The sequence below is a fragment of the Podarcis bocagei genome (assembly GCF_964188305.1).
Source record: "Podarcis bocagei genome assembly, chromosome: 2".
Classification (NCBI taxonomy): domain Eukaryota; kingdom Metazoa; phylum Chordata; class Lepidosauria; order Squamata; family Lacertidae; genus Podarcis; species Podarcis bocagei.
Genome location: NC_138126.1, coordinates 89,716,639 through 89,735,707, shown reverse-complemented (window position 1 = coordinate 89,735,707; position 19,069 = coordinate 89,716,639). Strand labels below are relative to the sequence as shown.

At 45.1% G+C, this 19,069-nt stretch overlaps 1 protein-coding gene across 2 annotated transcripts in view; it reads right to left on the bottom strand.

Moving 5' to 3' along the window:
* The window catches only part of ADGRE5 (adhesion G protein-coupled receptor E5), a 46,123-nt gene that overhangs the window by 8,478 nt on the left and 18,576 nt on the right, over window positions 1–19,069 (bottom strand). The window contains exons 2-12 of one of the 2 annotated variants that reach the window (XM_081185331.1): window positions 16,729–16,785; window positions 14,367–14,423; window positions 13,340–13,459; window positions 12,325–12,459; window positions 10,526–10,669; window positions 7,455–7,501; window positions 5,852–5,944; window positions 2,670–2,838; window positions 2,098–2,211; window positions 668–897; window positions 157–330 (exon numbers count right to left, since the gene is read on the bottom strand). In XM_081185331.1, coding sequence (XP_081041457.1) covers window positions 157–330; window positions 668–897; window positions 2,098–2,211; window positions 2,670–2,838; window positions 5,852–5,944; window positions 7,455–7,501; window positions 10,526–10,669; window positions 12,325–12,459; window positions 13,340–13,459; window positions 14,367–14,423; window positions 16,729–16,785 — 1,340 coding nt within the window. The remainder of the gene's footprint in view (window positions 1–156; window positions 331–667; window positions 898–2,097; window positions 2,212–2,669; window positions 2,839–5,851; window positions 5,945–7,454; window positions 7,502–10,525; window positions 10,670–12,324; window positions 12,460–13,339; window positions 13,460–14,366; window positions 14,424–16,728; window positions 16,786–19,069) is intronic. The other variant, XM_081185332.1, reaches the window with a different exon arrangement.

Genomic DNA, 19,069 nt, shown 5'->3' with positions numbered 1-19,069 from the left:
GGACTCTGGGAAATATTTTGAGTGCATACAGGGGGAGAAAGTGAAGTCCACTCATGCAGTGTTGGATACAACCCACTCTAATGTCTCCTCCTGACTGCAGTACATGGGAAGATGATGTGTCAGTGGCCAGGAAAATGAAAGGGCTTTTGGACTCACCTCCACATCATAGAAGGCCATCAGGACAGCAAAGCTGGTGAGGTGGTCGCACCGGCAGTGTGTGCTGGTGTCAGTGCTGGTGTCCAGGCGTGTGCAGCCTTCTTGAGACCAGTGCCCACTGCCATTGACAGGCTTCCAGAAGGCACAAATCACCTGCAGGTCAGGCTTTGATTCCTAAGGAGAAAGTGGGAGGAAAGCATCTTGAGGTACCTGGAGGTTAGGAGCAGCGGAGTAGTATTCTAGGTAACTTGATACTACAAACATGAACATGTACACAGAATGGGAGGAAGCATAAACAGTCTGAACTTAATGCTGATAATATGGATCAATGAGATGTCGACATCTGCTCATGGGAGCTGGAGAGAAGAGGACTGAGAACGTCCTTCTTTTCTGGCATGTCTGCTTCCTCGTGTAAAAGGGCAAGGTTGGAACAGAAAAATGGCCCGCACAGAGTATTGGCGATGGCTGGTGCTAGGGAGGGCAAAGAGGAAATGGAGAATTAAGTACTCACTGCTGTCCGGTGACTGAAGTTGAAAAAGACAGGGGCCCTCAAGGCTGTGGTTTCGTTGTGGCCCACAAAAGCAGAGGCCACTGTGGACAGGACCTCATAGTTGGGCTTGCCTGGCACCTGTGCACATTGTGGGGACTTCCCCACTCGCTCCCATTCTTTCCCTTCAACGTGAGCATCAGCCAGGATGGGCCCCAGCCTGTGGTAGGAGAGCAGGCCGGCCAGGCCCAAAGCTGAAAAGACAAAAGTGTTAGTCACTCTCTCCATACCATTTGTTTTTCTTAAAATAAAGCTTTTTAACAGGCCTTTCCACTCAGTTATCTTTTTCTTTTTTGTCTCATAAGTTGAAATGCCCCAAGCACTTCTGCTTCTCCCAACACATACTCAGACTGGCTATCGAGGGAGCTGCTCTCAAGCTTTCACCACCTGCATCCCACAGCTTGACAGCAATAGAGCTATTTGTGGAGAACCTGTGGCTCTCCAATTGCTGTTGGACTACAAGTCCCATCATCCCCGACCACAGGCCATGTTAACTAGCGCTGGTGGGGGGCTGAAACAACCTCGAGAGCCACAGGCTCCCCATCCCTGGCATTGGGGGAACTTTGCATTCTTTGTAAAACAAGATACAGTCGCCTCAGGTTGACTCTCTGGCATAGGGATTTCTAAGCGCTGCATTCCATCACCCCTAGCAGATGAGGAGGAGATATTAAACATATGACCTGGCAGCCCTCAAAACAGTACCATTCAAAATAGTAACAATAAAATGAAATGGCATTGTCCTGATCTAGCTATGGAGCTCCACGGGCATACACATGCTTGTTTGCATGTGGACATCACCTGCAGATGGTGAACACACATAAATTAGCTGTGCATTGAAATGTGGATTCCCCATCTCTATCGCCCTAAAAAGGTAAAGGGACCCCTGACCATTAGGTCCAGTCGTGACCGACTCTGGGGTTGCGGCGCTCATCTTGCTTTATTTGCCGAGGGAGCCGGCGTACAGCTTCCGGGTCATGTGGCCAGCATGACTAAGCCACTTCTGGCGAACCAGAGCAGCGCACAGGAATGCCGTTTACCTTCCCGCCAGAGCGGTACCTATTTATCTACCTGCACTTTGACATGCTTTCGAACTGCTAAGTTGGCAGCAGCAGGGACCGAGCAACGGGAGCTCACCCCGTCGCGGGGATTCGAACCGCCGACCTTCTGATCGGCAAGTCTAGGCTCAGTGGTTTAGACCACAGCACCACCCGCGTCCCTATTGCCCTACCCCACCACAAAATACAAAGTCTGGCTGTTGAAGCTGTGTCCTCAGGGAAGCTGGCTCTTCTCCACTGCCTCTTCTCAGCTTTTCCTGTCCGCTGAAGGCCTCTTGCTGCGGGCCACAGCTGCATCTGTACTCCAGCCCCTTTGTGGTGTACATGGGGTTCCCTTACCTTCACCTTCTTTGCTTGCTGCTTCCCAGTTTAGTTCCATTTGGATAGAATCCTGCAGCAGCCATGCTGGGCTCTGGCTTCGGTTCCCAGCTGTCCTGATGTCCATGGTCAACTCTGGAGTGAATGAAAAAAACCCAGGCCGAGTTTGACAGCCAGCAGAAAAGATAACACCCCAGGAACATGTGTCACTTTCCTCAAAAGCTACTCCACTTGTAGTCTCTCCCAGCATGGGAAAGATCTTGCATGCCACAAAGAAGAACTGGGAAAGGAGGGGGAAACGTTCCTGATGATTCCAGTGCCAGCCTTTCCCACCCTGAAAGGGTCACAGGGTGCACAGCCAAGGGAGCCAACATGGTGCCCTTCAGATGCCTTAGGGACTCCAATAGCCATCATTCCTGGTCATTGGGTCATTGCATGCTGGGGCTGATTGGAGTTGGAGTCCCAACAACATCTGGAAGGCTACGCCTGGGAGATAGGGTAGGTACACCTGCAATGAGAGGGGAAACAGGAAAATCCCAACCTCTGCCACCGAGGGAACCCTCAGGTCATCTGCAAACGCTCTGCACACCAACCTGTTCCATTGCTGCTCCCGGTGCTCACAGTGTTTTTGGGTAAAGCGAATGCTAGAACTCTGAGCAGGACCTCCACAGTTTCCATCATCTCAGTGACGAAACGGTGCCCCTGCTCCTTGTTCCCACTTGGCATCAGAGCCACGAGGTCATCCAGCAGTGCCAGCAGACTCTTGAGAAGGAAGATAGGATGTCATCAGCTCTCAAGGGAAAAAGCTGCCACCATTATGGTCCAGATACTCAAAACACACAGAGCAGAGATGGTCAACGCTAGTCTGATTAATCAGCTGTCATCAGAGCAAGTGCATGCAAGCACTGAGAGGGTAGATTTCGACTGTGTGTTGCTTGTTCAGCACATGGGAAAAGGGAAGGTAGTTCTGTGAACTTGTGAAACACTTTTGTTTGTTTGTTTGTTGAAACACTTGTTGGCTCTCAGTTTGAGCCAGTGTACAATGTGTAGATTCTGGTGGAAATTAGGATTGGGAGCCCGCATGGCCCAGTAGATGCCACATGGCAACGACTGGCAGTGACTTGTTCACAACCACTTCAGAACTTCCCTCTTGAACTATTAATTCTCCCATCTTAAGAAATGCTGGTCTCCAGGTTTTTTTATTTTTACTTTAGAGAAAGCAGCATAGGTTTTGTTTTTTTTTAAAGGAGGGATTAGGAAATATTCTGCATAGTAACACCTGATTCCAAAGATAGTTAATTTGGAGTAAGTCCCATTGGTTTCAGTCAAATTTACTACCTTACAGGATTGCACCCCAAAAAAACACTACACAAAAAGTTAAATACTAATAGGAGGTAGACAGTGTTCTAATCATCCTTCCATATGTAGCAAGATTTCAAATTGAAATTTTCAGTGATGTTGGGGGGGGGACCCACTGGGTTATAGGCACTTTTGGCTGCCAAGTCATTACAGCAGATTGCAACATATTTTGTATTTGCAAGTTACAGGATCGTTGAGCAGAGTTCTGTCTGAAGCCACTGAACCACTTGGCAAAGGAGGGGTAGGGGTGTGTTTGTGTGTGTGTGTGTGTGTGTGTGTGTGGACAGAAGGTTTTTGCATTCCTACCCTTATACATTGCATCCTCCTTTACGCTCTTGATAGAATTTTGTATCATTTATGTCATTGGTTCCCACTCTTCTTTGGGCCACTGCCTCCCTGGCTCCATAAACTCATCCTCAGTGCCCACTACCCTACAAAAAAACTATTCAGAATAGCGGTTTACATCAGTGTTTCCCAAACTTGGGTCTCCAGCTTTTTTTTTGTACTACAACTCCCATCATCCCTAGCTAGCAAGGCTAGTGGTCAGGGACAATGGGAACTGTAGTCCAAAAATACCTGGCGACCCAAGTTTGGGAAACACTGGTTTACACAACCCACTAAAAAAAGATAATAACACAATAAAGTTCAATACAGGAACAATTATTTGAACATTTATTCAAAATTAAATTTGAATTATTTTGTTTAATTAATTCAACAAAATTAATGAACTTGATCCACTAATACCAGCTTTTCAAAGTCTGATAGTCATTTACACCTCCAGCATATGGTCTGAGTGTTATCTAACTTGATGTCTTGCATTTCAGAAGAAATACAATTGACTAAAGCAGTAATGTTTATTTTGACTCATGTTGTGAACAGCAATAGCTTTCTGGTAGTTAATTGTTCCAATGGTGGCTTATTGTTAACCTCTTAGCTACCAATGGAAATGCACCAAATTTTGCTGTGCGAATAGAAGTTTTGTCTACTGACTACCAGCTGAATCTTGTCCAACCCTCTCTACCATTTTTTTTATGCTCATAAATAAACAAAAAATGACGCAGCTGGGATTGATCTAATTCAGCCCTGTAAACTGAACTGGTCTTGCCAATATTGTGCAAACATTTGCATGAGTATGGGGAGGGTGGAGGGCTCCATAAACATGTACACAGTGCGGTGGTAGGGAATGTAAACTTAAAATGTTTTTGTTTCAGTATACTTCTTTAATGGCTGCTGCTTTTGTTAATTGCTGCTGGTGTTTAGCTGCTATTATTTAGGGTTAAGTCAGAACAATATGGCTTTAACTGGATGACGACGACTTATGAAGGGTTGTTTCCAGCTAAATTATACTCAAGAGAAGATCCTTTGAAAAGACTGGACCTCAGTCAGTCATATCCAATCATTTCAATTGGTATGCTCTGAGTAGGACTAACATTGGAGGCGGCCCAAAATTTTGTACACCACTCATGTTCTAAAAGTCTGTGTATAGTTCAGCAATAAATAAAGTAAAATACATGGGAAAACTGCTGCTGGAGAGGAGAGGGCATTAAGGCAGAACAGCCAGTGAAGGGAAGGTCACAACCAGCATGTGTGAGAAGAAAAGCACAGCTGCGCATGTGCATGGGGGAAAACTGAATGAAATTTTGCCCTTAAAATTTAAGAAGAATCGTTAATCACTGATAGAATAATACCAAAATACAGCACTATCTGACCCACTGCTAAACATTCCCAGCACCAGTGTCTCTAGCCCTCCAGATGTTGTTGGACTCCAGTGCCCGTCAGTCCCAGTCAACATGGCCAGTGGTCTGTGATGTGGCAGCTGATGTCAAAAGCAATGTCTGCAGGGCTCACAGGTCCTGCACCCAGAACTAGACCACAACCATTTTGTTTAGACAACCTTTTGGTCTGGGATGTTTCACTTGCAACTAATGTTAGTGTGAAATGGAAAGTATAACCAGGTCATTTTAAAAAAACAAATATGCTTTCCCTCATCCGCTTGCTCTACAGGGGCAGGAAATGCGCATATATATATATATGTGTGTATGTGTGTGTGTGTGTGTGTGTGTATGTATGTCTATTTGAGAGTCACTTACTAAAATGGTCTTAAAGGCAGCTTCATGTGCAACATTTGCATGTGTTCCTGCACTGTGCAGACTTGTGCAATATGGATACACCCTGCAGAGACTCCCCATTTGTTGCAATTACTGCTTCAGTGGGAAAACCTATCCTCTCCTCATGGAAAATGTACGAAGCACCATTTTTCTTACAGGGAAGTGATGGTTGGCTAGAAAGCACTACTTGTTGGCCTCTGTTTCCACTTATTTTTAGAGCAGCACATTCTGCTAAGCCCTGCAGCTCTGACCTTTGGAGCAAGGGCAAGTGTTAAAGAAGGCAAAGGCGAAACCAGCTTGAAACATACCTGCAGCTGCTTCTTTGCGTCTGTTGCCCCTTGCATTTCCAGCAATGAATCGCAGAGATGCTTCCTTTTTGCTCTGAAGTCGCAGAGGAGCGCCTGGAAAACAATCCCCACAAAACTTTAAATTGCTGCGCCTGTTTAAGCCTACGGGCCAAGCAAGGAAGCAGCATTCACATCTCTTTAGTGCTGGTACCCTTGATTTTTAAAATAACAAACAGCTGGCGCCAGGAGACTCTGATCCAGATCAGGATCATGGCATGAGACGTACTTTAAGTCCTTTGCCCCGGCCTCACTCCCAGACTGAACAGACGGCCCCCACAACAGCCCTTTGCAATGAGAGGGAAGCTACAAAGGGCTAGTGCTGCAGACTGAGCAGCTGCGTCACAAATGCAAGAGGAAAGAGGCCCTAGGAAATGCAGAGAGCGAGATTCAAGACAAATGGCTATAATCCAGCACACAGCTACATGCGCACAACACCTATTTAGGACAAGTGGGCACAAAGTGACAGCCAGAATTTTGTTCTGACATTTAACAGCAATGCTCAAATTTCCCTCCAAAGTAGTTTAAACGTTCCCACTTTCAGTAAGCTGGGGCTTTAGGAGGGTGCTTTCAGGGAAGCAAATCACAGATGTTTTAATTCTGTGGCTACATAACTCATGGATTAATTGTTACCCCTCAGCTGAAACATAAAGCCTTTGGATGGATTGGTAGTTTCATGGGCATTAGCATGAAAGTTGGCGCTGTGGGTTAAACCACAGAGCCTAGGACTTGCCGATCAGAAGGTTGGCAGTTTGAATCCCCGCCATGTGGTGAGCTCCCGTTGCTCGGTCCCTGCTCCTGCCAACCTAGCAGTTCGAAAGCACGTCAGAGTGCAAGTAGATAAATAGGTACCGCTCCGGTGGGAAGGTAAACGGCGTTTCTGTGCGCTGCTCTGGTTCACCAGAAGCAGCTTAGTCATGCTGGCCACATGACCCGGAAGCTCCCTCGGCCAATAAAGCGAGATGAGCGCCGCAACCCCAGAGTCGGTCACGACTGGACCTAATGGTCAGGGGTCCCTTTACCTTTACCTAATTATCTTTGTAGGAAATTCCTGCGGTTCAAATTCCACAAGCTCTTATTTTAAAAGTCATGAATATCCCCCTCTGCCCTGTCTCAATGGACAAACAGGACAGGACTGTCTATAGAAATGTAGCTTCCTGAGAATCTCAGCTAAGTTTTTTTTGGTAAAGTTTCTAGTCCTTAAGATGGCAGTGCAAACATGATTAAGTGTATGTGGGAAGTACCTCGAGGGATTTTCCACCATCAGTGTATGACAGCAACCAAGTTTCCAATGGTTACAGGGTGCCATGAACAACTTTTCGCCTCTTCCCATAGCTAATGTAAAGTATGCCAATTAAACACTATATCCAAATCTTCACAATTTGTATCATTTATACATGCAATGCAATGCAGCTTTCCTTAGAGAATTTTGATGGATTTGGTTCTTTTTTCAAATAACCAGATATATGCAGTTCTTGACACAGCAGCCAATTACCCAAGTCAGTAGAAAGCCTATGCATGTAATTAATTTGGTCTTGATTTCCAAGGTCCAATGTTAGGGACTCACCTGTTCATCTGAACAGTTATCACTTGAAGGCTCCGGGCAGCTGAATTCTGGTGAAAGAAGGACAAATTATCAGAAGGTATTGCTCTCCACCCCTTTCCAAAAAGCCTTTCACATTCTGCTTGCTGTTTTTAAGAGCCAGGGGCACAATACATTGTTCCTTCTACTGAGTAACCCATAATGGTTCCAGCATCTCCTGTTTGAGTGGCAGTAGCTAAATATGTCTGAACCCAACAACGGATATGTATTAGAGCTATGCAGCGACCACAAGATTCAGCTTGTTTCTGTAGTGCTTGGAAGCAGATTGGTCTACTTCAAATCTGCTCTGTGTCATTCCAATTTAATTCACTTTTTAGGTCCAAAACTGATCTGTTAAATCCAAACCTCTGCTTTGTCCCCGTTGACTATAATGGGGAATATAAAAATAACTATAATTTCTTTCCCTTTTCACATAAATGGATGAAATTTGCAGGAAAATGAACCCCTACACAGTGGGTTAGGCCTGCCAAATTTCAGGCAGATCCATCCCAAGATTTTTGTTTAAGGAACATTTAAAGGTTGCTTTTTTATTAAAGAATAAAAGTCTCTACCTTTGTTATTTTCTGCCAGAATTGGATGCAAATTGAGGGCTTATTTGTTCCTTCTGTGGGGATGAAGCCTGTCAAATCTCGGAAATATATATGTGGTGGTTCTTCTGCAATGGCAGACTACTTTTGGGGGGTGGGAAAAGAGAAATTTTCTCCCCTCCTTTTTTTGGTCAAAAATGGGGACAAGGAGGAGGTGCTATCCCCCTATTCACTGTGACTATAGAACATTGGGGAAATAATTCACTGTGATTGAAAGCAACTTCTGTTTTTCAAAATGAAAGACTCTCCTTCCCACCCACCTCTACTCCCCTCCCCTCCCCAGCTCTGGGTCTTTCCCCAGCCAGCTTGGTTTTGTTTCTTAGAAAAGAGTAAAATAACATATTGGGAGAACATTAAGAACCTACGGAGAGCCTCCTTGATGGCCCATCTAGTCCAATGCCCTGTTCTCACACAATGCCTATGGGAAGCCCCAAAGCAGCAGCTGAGCAAAGCAGTGCTCTGCCTGGCTGCGATTCCCAGCCACTGGCATTCAGAGGCATACTGCCTCCAACAGTGGAGGGAGAACGTAGCCGCCATAGCTAGGAGCCTCCCATAGCCCTCTCCCCTCCATGAATTTGTCTAATGCCCCGCAGAGGACCTTAAGGTCCATGAATAACCATAGTTTAGAGGTCCCGGGCCCTAAGGAAGTCAGACTATCCTCCACCAGGGCCAGGGCCTTTTCAGTGATGGCTCCGACCTGGTGGAATGCTCTGGCCCATGAGACTAGGGCCCTTCAGGATTTAACCTCCTTCCGTCGGGCCTGTAAGGCGGAGCTATTCCACCTGGCCTTTAATTTGAATTCAGCCTGATCTTTTATTTCCCTTCTCTTCCCTCCCCCTCCCCTTTTATTCTCCCCTGGCCTCCTCGCTGGCCCAAGTAGGACTAATTCAGCCAGCTAGCCCTGGTGATTATCTAATGCTTATTAGATGGATTTCCACTAAATTGATTTCTGAACTTTGAATTTTATTGTTATTCATGTTTTTATACTGTATTTTATGCTGCTTTTACAATTAAGTGTTTTAAATTTGTTGTTAGCAGCCCTGAGCCCAGTTTTTGAACCGGAAGGGCGGGGTATAAATAAAAAATTATTATTATTATTATTATTATTATTATTATTATTATTATTATTATTATTATTAGTGCTCTTTTAAAGCCACCCACGACTGCCTCTTGCGGAAGCAAAAGCCATGATGCCGTGTGAAGAAGTACTTCCCTTGGTCTCTCCTGAATCCTCCACACTTGAGCAAGAAAAGGATAAAATAAATCCACTGGCGAATGCTGTCCGTTGTTTAGAAATGACCTACAGGTTCCAGCACATGTGGACGAATTCAGACTACCAGAACTCACAGCCATGGAACCTTGTTTCCATGCTTTCAAATGCTGGCCACAGCGGTGGAGGAGTTAGCCCCAACTTTTTAAGGATGGGCTGGGAACCGCGACAGCACACGAAGGGAAAGATGGGGATCCTTCTTTTAGCTGGGGCCCACATGCCGGCATACCCCTTTCTCTCTGTTTCTGCTACCCCCTTCCTTCTCTTCTTCTTTCTTGCCTCCTCCTCACACACTGGGCTGCCAGGGAACAGGACAGACAGCCATTACCAGATGTCTGGTCTAACCACTTGCAGAGGCCTCCCCTCCCCTTCCGCTGCTCCCCATCCAGCTTGGCTCCCATTCTACCCCTCCCGCTCTGCACCCTTCCCACCAGGCTCCCCTCTTCAAGGGTGGCGTGTGGCCTCCCGTTGTGGTTTGCTGAGTTCCTGGCTTAGTGCTGCTGCACACACCTGGGGATGTGGGAAGAGTGCTGGCAAAAGGCCTCTTTCCCCTGGGATACACCTGGCCCTACACAGCAAGGACTGGCTGTTCTGGAGCCACAAGCCCCGGGAGTGCTGCTGAAACAAAGCTCCTCATCCCTGCCTGGTCTGAAGGAGCCTGAAGAAGTGGAGAGCAGAGGGTGGTTAATTGTTGTCAGTCAATCACTCAGGCTGGAAGGGGAATCTGTCAAAGCAGAGTTCCAGGGGAGTGGAAACTAGACACCCCTGTGGAGATGAGCCGTTGATGGAAGTTGTAAGGAAATAATGCACCTGGGTAGCCTAGTTAGATGTTGTCTGAGCAGAAAATGATCACTGTTAACACATCTGGAATCAAATTGTCTTTGCATGCAGGGAGCCAGTGACTGAGGCAAGGAAGGCAAGGTAAGTGTTTTCAGTATATTGAAGTAATCAATGGACCTTTTCTGCAATTCTTCCCATGCGGATTTAAACTGGGAATAGTGCTACATTAAAGTAAGAACAGAAGGCAAATGTATGCATCTCCCCACCCTGCATTATCGAGACTCTAGGTCTATCTTATTACACATCGTGGCCTTTGACAATGTCAACCTCCCCCCTCCCCTTAGAACATGGCCCCCTGCCCTCTCCCCCATTTCCTAGCCTCTTCCACCAGAATATACCTTTGCATTTTGTGATGTTTTTACCCAAAGGTCCAACATCCATATACTGGAAGTACCCTGATGGGCACGTACACAGAAAGCTCCCCTCGACGTTTTCACATTTGGCACTTTCATGACAAATATTTTGTTTACATTCATCAATATCTGAAAAGGAGTGGGGGAGAAACAACAACAACATGAGAATAAGAAATCTGAAAAGGGAAACGGGAGGAGGAAGTAAGAAACAACCAAGTTGCCTCCTAGCATTCAGCAATCTGTTGAGCCAACCGGGGGTGTCTTTGGGGACAAGGCAACTAGATAGAATTGCAACTGTGTGAATTCAGTTCTGATGCAATGCATTCCGCGTTATTCCGTGGCTGAAATTCAACTAAGTTTTATTCAGAGCAGATCCACTGAAATTAACGAACACAACTAAGTCAGGCCCATTAATTTCAATAGGTCTACTCTGAGTTAAACTTAGTTGACTATCACCCCATATAACATTTTTATGATGATTCTGTAAAACAGTGTATTTATTTAGATTTCTCACCTGACCTTCATCAGAACATGCTGTCAGACCAGGGCACAATCACAGACTTAAAATAAAAATACAGCAACAGCAGATCCAGAACAAATAAACAATAAAATAACATTGACAGATGGAGTTAAGACTCGGGGTAGTTAAATAGGCATCTACAAAGGCTTTCTGGAAAAGATAGGTTTTCAACTTGGGTGCCAAAAAATCTGCAGTGTAGTGCAGCCACATGAATTGCACCCAGGCTAAAGTATATGCCTTGAACCGTTAGTTCTCCATCAGAAGGGCCTCTTGATGCTGAACTGCAAAACTATTGTGGGATGGTCTTCCAGTGTCATGTGGGTGAGAATGATACTGACAAAGGAAGGGTCCGCGTTATTATTTGAGCCTGGAAGATGCTTCACACAAGGACTTCCCATTTGAATATGCCAAATCCTCTCCTGTTGATAGGATTGGAAAGTCCCTGTGTGCACAAACTTCCACATACACAATGGAAGTCTCTTGAGTACACTGGAGTCAACCCTGATGGCAGCTTCTCCTTTGAGTTTTGGCCCAGTTGGCAAAAGAAGCAAGTTTCTCATCCCTACAGCACCTCATGAACAGACGGGAATGAGGATACTGGAGAAGATAGGAAGGACCAAAAAAAATGACCTAGATTAAAGCCATCTATTGCCAGGTTTCCTTCAAAAAGGCTCACAGAAAGGGAGGACATGGCAATCCAACTGGGGAATATGGCCCCAGGAACTCTACAAACTGTGTTGACTTGACAAGAGGCAACTGCATGTGAATTATGCCATGCAGAAATCCACAGTTTACATGCACAAAAGCTTTAACCCCTGTAAAATGTGTAACAGTGCATATGATAGTGAAGACAGATGATTGTTCTGGCATCACATAACCAATATAAGAACACAGAAATCTTACATATGGTAGGTTTGTGCACAGGTATGTTACAAACAGTCATATGGCCTCATTGATCCTCCACAACCAAACATGCCCATTACAGAAGCTCAACTTCACATGTTTTATCAGTGAATTGTACACCAAACTTCATCCAGGGAGCTCAGACTGGCTTAGACAGCCCTCCAAGCAATCTCTATTCCAAGTACTGGTCATGCTGAGGTCTGTTTTGCTTTAGCACCAGATGTGCTCAGATCATCCTCTGGCCCCAACATATTTAACATCACTAGCTAATTGCAACTCTGCGGTAAATGAAGAAGTGCCATTGCCCATGCATTCCTTTGGCCGGCTAAGAAAGAAATGTTGCATTCTCTCTGAGCTGTACCTCTACATATCTTTTTGTCATCTTGTATGCTCTTCGCAAATCCCGGCTTGCATTTACAAAGGTAATCCCCTTTGGTGTTGATGCAACTTCCATAAGGTCCACAGATGGAAGTGTTTTTCTGGCACTCATCAATGTCTGCAATGAGAAATCTGCTTCTAGGTGAAACACGGCAAATTGGCCCCCAACCTGAGCCATCACATCATGATAAGCAGGAAACTGCTTATGGCTGCAGAAAGGCAAGCCATTCTAGAAAATCCGCCTTGATTAAGCCATTCAAAGAAGCATGCTGTTAGCATTCACTTAGAGCAGCCATTCTCAAGTGTTGGGTTGCAAGAGCATTGTAGCTGGCATGCCAGGCTGTTAGCAGGGACAAGAGGGCTTCCCATTCAAGTAAAAAAAATGGCTAGCGTTAATAGATGTCTGCTGAGTACACCAGATTTCAACGGCAATTGCCATCTGGAACAACTCGAGGAACCTCCAGCTTAGAGGGTGAGAGAGTAACAAGTCAAGATTTTAGGTTAGTTTCAGCCACAGAAGCTGCAAGCGAGACGGTAATGAACTGGAGGCACAGCTAGAGGATGTTGTGATGCGGATGCTGCGAAACAACGTGGCCGTCTTCCTTGCCTCACTATGCAGCAGCAATTGCTGTTTTTTGTGCCGTCCCCCACAGAGGTTCCCCACTCTTGTGTTACAGACTTAGCTGCCAGAAGTAAATTAAGAAGACTAAATTATGACATCTCCCCCAACAAGCAAATTTCAGCAGTTACTGGCTCCCCATTTAGGCTAAGGGGTGCAGGCTCCCCACTCCCAGGAGAGGAGTGTTGCATTTGCTTGAAAGAAGCCCTCCTGTTTTTATTCCCAGATGGTACACTTAGGTTTGGTGCTGGTTGTAAAACTTGTGCACAGCCCCATGTACAGCCAGACTTGTGCCCTTGCTGTAGCTCTCAGCTCTATACGTCACGTCAGTGCCGTGCCTGGAGCGAACATGCTGCATCTCAAGCAAGAAAGCCCTTACCCTCGCAGGCACCTCCCTTCTCGGGGACCTTCTCGAATCCATCTACACATATACAGGAGTTGTTCTTGCAGTTGGCATGGTATCCACAGTCTAATTTCTTCTCAAGGCATAGATCCACATCTATGAATGCAACAAACAAGGATACACTTTGCAATCTGGCTCTTAACCGTCTCCTGCATGCATCAAATGGCTGAAGCCTGGGAATTCCTTTGAAGGGTATGGATCCTGTGTTGCCCCTCCCCCCGGATGTTGTTGGATTACACCTCCCATCATTACTGACTGTTGGCCACGCTGACTCGGGATGATGGGAGTTGGGATCCAACAGCATCTGGAGGGTCAAAGGTTTTCTGACCCGGGTTTGAGGAATCTGATTCTATGTCATAGCTGGGTCACGGGATTCCTCCAACCCAAGAGTGCTGAACACAATATTTTATCCTAGAATTGTAGAGTTGGAAGGGAACCCGAGGGCCAGCTAATCCAACTCCCTGCAAGGCAGGAAACTAAGCTAAAGCATCCATTGCAGAGGTGTCTCCTTTGTAGCCTCCCACATCCTCACACAAATAATCAAGTCATACTGAGAGCTTGGAAGTGAGCGCCCTTAGTAGGACGAAGGGTTGGCAATGTTTCTCTTAACACTGAGGCAAGAGGTTTCTGGTATGTGTGCATGGGACTTCATATTCAACATTTCCTGTTAAAACAGGGTCCTATAATTTGGGGCTAGCTCTGCTATTCAAGCCAAAAGCTGCAGACCCCTGTAGGGGAGCTTGTTGGCTTTGGGTGCTGCTCCAAGAAGGTGTTCTGAGCGTGGCAAGATTAAATATATGACATATACATTCTATAAATATTTAAGACCAGATCATTTAAGGTGGCCAACTGGTTGCTGTAATTGCTTTTGTTTCTTCATTGTGAGCAACTGCCAGAAAAGAAAAAGCAAAGTTGTTGGGGTTGGGTTTTTCCCCCCAAATGTATTTTACTTTAAAATCACTACTGTGATCTGGGAAGCAAGTCTAATTACCACAACACTTACCGTCCTCATCTTCATAGGAGCTATAGGGGCCACCAACCTTTTTCTTCTGTGGGTCGTCTGTTAGGACACAGAGGAGAACAGCAACTGGTGAGTCTCTATCTATGCCATACAGTCAGTTCCCATTCTTCTCACTTCCTTCCAAAGAAGCAACACTTAAGCCCACCTCCCCCAAATCGGACCTCCCCTTTCCCCACTACATACTTCCAAAACAACTAGTCCATCCATGCAGAGTGGGGAATTAAATATTCTGCAGTCAGAATATATTATGGCAGGAGCAGCAACTCCAGAACTCTTATTTCTTTCATTTTTTTGAGAATCCAAGCTTTCATGTGTGCCAGAGTTTGCAATTTAGTTATTCTTAAGTCTCTTTTTTTCCAGGAAACAATACTGTATTTTCCCATGTATTAGATGAGGTTTTTTGACTCAACAATCATGTCAAAAAACTGGGGTCGTCCAATACATGGATAGTGGCATGGGGGAGGGAGAAGTGGCACCCCACTGGCAGGAGTGTGGCTTCCTCTGATGCCACAGTGAGTGGGAAACGATCCAGGGAGCGTTTCCTGTCCACAGCTGCATGGAGGGGGGGGGAGCTCAACAACACTGGGCCATCTCTCCTCATTTTCTTAAAATTGAGTCCCCAAAAATGGTGCGGGTGGGGGGGTCCTTATACATGGGGGCGTCCTATAGACAGAAAAATACGGTAATCCTTAACATATCTGGAGGATGAGCCTGTAGCTTCAGGAAAACCTGAGGCAAAAAAAGCTGCTTGGAAGGCCAGGGAATTCTCATTCCGAGTTGAGACGGATCTAAAGTCATTTAGGCATGAGAGCCCCTAATACATTTATGAGTTACATTCAACTAACCATTATTCAGAGCAAACCCACTGAAATGAATAGCCATGACTAACTTTGGTCAATTAATTTCAATGGGTCTATTCTAAGTAAAAGTTAGTAAAATACAAACATGTTTTTAAAAGGCAAATTTCTAGCCTTCATGTTTGCACATTAGCAAAGATTTCTAGAGTGGTCCTAGGTGACAAATCATTGGCCAACACTGCATTAAGCAAATTTGTGCAACAATATGGAATATTTAAATATATTCGACTAGTACCTAAGCATTTGCTATTTCACTTGTAAGGAAGTTTATCTATAATATAAAGGATATAGGAACACGGAAAGCTGCCTTACATTTATGTATTCATAAAATATTTGTATACTGCTATTTATATTTTTAAAACTATCAAGCTGGTTTACAACCAACTTAGAAATATACAATAAAAAACATTTAAAATTGGAGATCAACTATCACGGACATTTTTTAATTGCCTGCAAAAACTTGACAGCATACTTTTTTCCAGCAGACAATTAAAGATTAAAACAGAAGGTGCCTTTTTATTTCCCTTTGGAGGTGGGTTGTACCTTCGTAGTTTTGGCCTTCCAGGTTGCTTTATGGTTTACATTTTTTTATTTTTGGTTATGATTGCACTTCTTTTGGTTAATAATTCAATAATAATAATAATTTTAAAAACCAGAAGGTGCCTGCAGAACATTCCACATGACTGGGCAGATGACATTAAAGGTTCATTTTCTTGTTGCTGTCAGATGAGCCTTGTCAACAATGCTCCCGCAGATTATCTCCATGATCAAGCTGGGCTATAGGGTTTAGGCAGTCCGTAAAGTACCCTGGACCTAAGTTGTTCAGGGCTTTGCAAATACAAGAACCTTGAACCTGGCTCCGTAGTAAATGTGCAGCCAGGGCAGGTGTCGGTCATGTGCCCCCAGTCTGGCCATCTCATTCTGCATCAGCAATAGTTTCCAAACCTGGCCCAAGGGCTGCCCCACACAGAGTGCACTGCAATAATCCAGCCTCGAGGTTATCAGTGCATGCACTGCAATGGCCAGGCTATCCCTGTCCAGGAACAGCCGTGGCTTGGTAAACCAGGTGGTGCTGGTAAAAAGTACTCCTAGCCACAGAGGACACAAGGGCCTCTAGTGACAAGAGATGTATCCGGGGGTGCCCCCAAGATGTGCACTTGCTCCTTCAAGGGGAAGCGACTCCATCCAGAACGAATAACTTGCTTATCTCTGGGACATGGAAATCACCGACCCACAGGATGGATGGATGGAAAGACATTTCTTCAAAATGCAGCCACAGTGCTATGCTGACCCGTAGGATGTTCTCCTTGTCTTGGCTACCACCGCTTTGTGGATTGCTTGCTGCACCCAGCCATACAGCAGCTCTTTCTTTTGGTGTCCTCAGCACACGCTGCACTCCTCCGCAAACAAACAACATGGCAAAGCGGTGGTTTTAAACTGGCCCTCTATTGCGTCTCTGAAGGCTTTTTAATCCAGAGAGAACTCACCTTCTGCTCCTTCTTGCTGGGTAGCACCTCTAGACTGAATCAGGATTATGAAGAGCCCTGAAAGACAGAGAGCCCCAGTGTCAGACTTACCATTAATTTATACCTTGCTATTGCTCTGGAAGAGCTCAAGGTAACACACATGGTTCTCTTTCCCACCTTTCTTTAGCCACATCACTACTTTGGAAGATAGATGAGGCAGGTCCATGGCTAAGAGGGAATTGGAAGCTGTATCTCCTCAGTCCTAGTCTAATCCTCTTACACCACACTGGCTCTACTCACCTGCATGTCCCAGCCTTCTCAGAACTCATGGGGCAGGTCATTCGGTCCCACCAGGAAGTAAAAGCTTTGTGGATCTCACAAACACCTCCATGGGTATTTAATGGAGGGCAAGGAGATCAGTGTCTACTAGCCACAATGGCTATATTCTACCTTCACAGTTGGAGGCAGGGTGCCTCTGAAGGCCTGTACAGCAGTTAAAACCCTGTCTAAATCCAGGACATTTATGGAAGGAAGGAAGGAAGGAAGGAAGGAAGGAAGGAAGGAAGGAAGGAAGGAAGGAAGGAAGGAAGCCAGGATCTGTAATATCAGCCAGGACTGTCCATCACTCAGAGATAGGGGGATAACATAAGGGAAAGCACACATTTGTATTTCACCAGGTGACCTCTTTAGGAATTCAGCTCTTCATATTATTACATCAGAATGCAATCCTTGGATCTGGTTCTGTGGCTGACTCTGAATGAATAGTAAGATAATTTCCAGTCATGGTTATTCCAGCCCTTCTTTCCCCTTACTGCACAGCTCTCTTGGAAGCAGTGGTTTCTCAAAGGAGGGCAGCTCCGTCAGGCGAGCCAGATTCAAGTGATGGCTTACACAACTGCTAACAGATTACAGCGACTCCCATCTTGGCAGCTGAGACAGAACAGCCCTCCAGTCAAAGGCCCTCCAGAATAAAAGGCTGAATCGACAACAGATTCAAGGAAAGGAGTTCAGTGGCAAGAGGCCCCAGTATTTTTGATTTAATTAAATCGTGTTGCGACCATTTCACTGACTGTCGAGTCATAAATTTATATTTAAAACATTCTATACTGCCTCTCCAGATGTTACTGAACTACAGCTCCCTTCATTCCTGTCCATTGGCTGTGCTGGCTGGAGCTGATGGGTGTTGGAGTGCAACATGCCCCCATGTAAACAAACAAACAAACAAACAAACAAACAAACAAACCCAAATTGTCCTTTCCTCTATGGCAAGGAGGCAGTTTCTCCCCTACAGATAGTTAAAGAAGCATGGAATTTTAAGGGCATGAGGCATATTCATTTATATTAATAAAGAGAAACAGATGGTCGTGATTTTATTTTATTTTGGTAGATGTCTGCTGCATTTCTTGATTCGCCTTTTAAAAACTTCCTAACATTTACAAACATTGCGCTAAGATGTTGTTTTATTGCCTCGCATGTGTTGTATTTTTATTCATTGTATTGCAATTCAATCAACACGGCATCTGCAAGCACAACAGATTCTCGTTTCATGCGTATCCAGCAACGTTTCTTTCTTCTGCTTAGAACCAATGTGCAAATTGAGGGCCAATTGTTTGTGCAGGGTAATAACCAACACAAGCAAGTGGTTAATTTCCAAGAAGTGGTTTCTGGTCTTCAACCCCCCTGTAAGTTACACTTTGTCACCTAGAAGTCAACATACAGGGTAGACCAGAGCAGGCTGTGGTTACACAGTGGTATGTGAAATGCTGCCTGCAAGGGCTCCTAGCTACTTTCTTCTCTACTGTTACTTCACAAGTTCTGGCGCTCAGCCCCGGTTCAAACACAAGTCCCGAAAATGTGTCAATAAATAACTTAAGCATATACAATTACAGAAGCTTGCTTAGCCAAGCCTGGGGCTGCAAAAGAGAGTGGCAAAATCCTTCAGCAATATTAGAAGCTTAGTTGATGATGAAAGACAGGCATCTGATGCTTGGTCCTGGAAAGACTCAACAGCATACAGTACTGGCAAGCACAGACCCTCCCCATCTTCTGCAACCCAACACACAGCTTATTATTATTATTAACAGAAGGTGGAAGTCAACTACGGTTTTTTTTTTCCAGAGCAGATCCACTGAAATTAATGCACATGGCTAGGTCCATTAATTCCAACAGGTCTACTCTGAACAATACTTAGCTGAATACCACCCAGAGTGTTTGATGCCTGCCATCTTTTCTCTGAGCTCTTTCCGATGCATGGCTGAAACAGAAAATCAAGCTTCTACTTACAGTTAAGAGACCATGATCATCTTCATTTACAACAGGGTGAGGAAGCGTTCTAGATGTTGTTGGATTCCAACTCTCATCA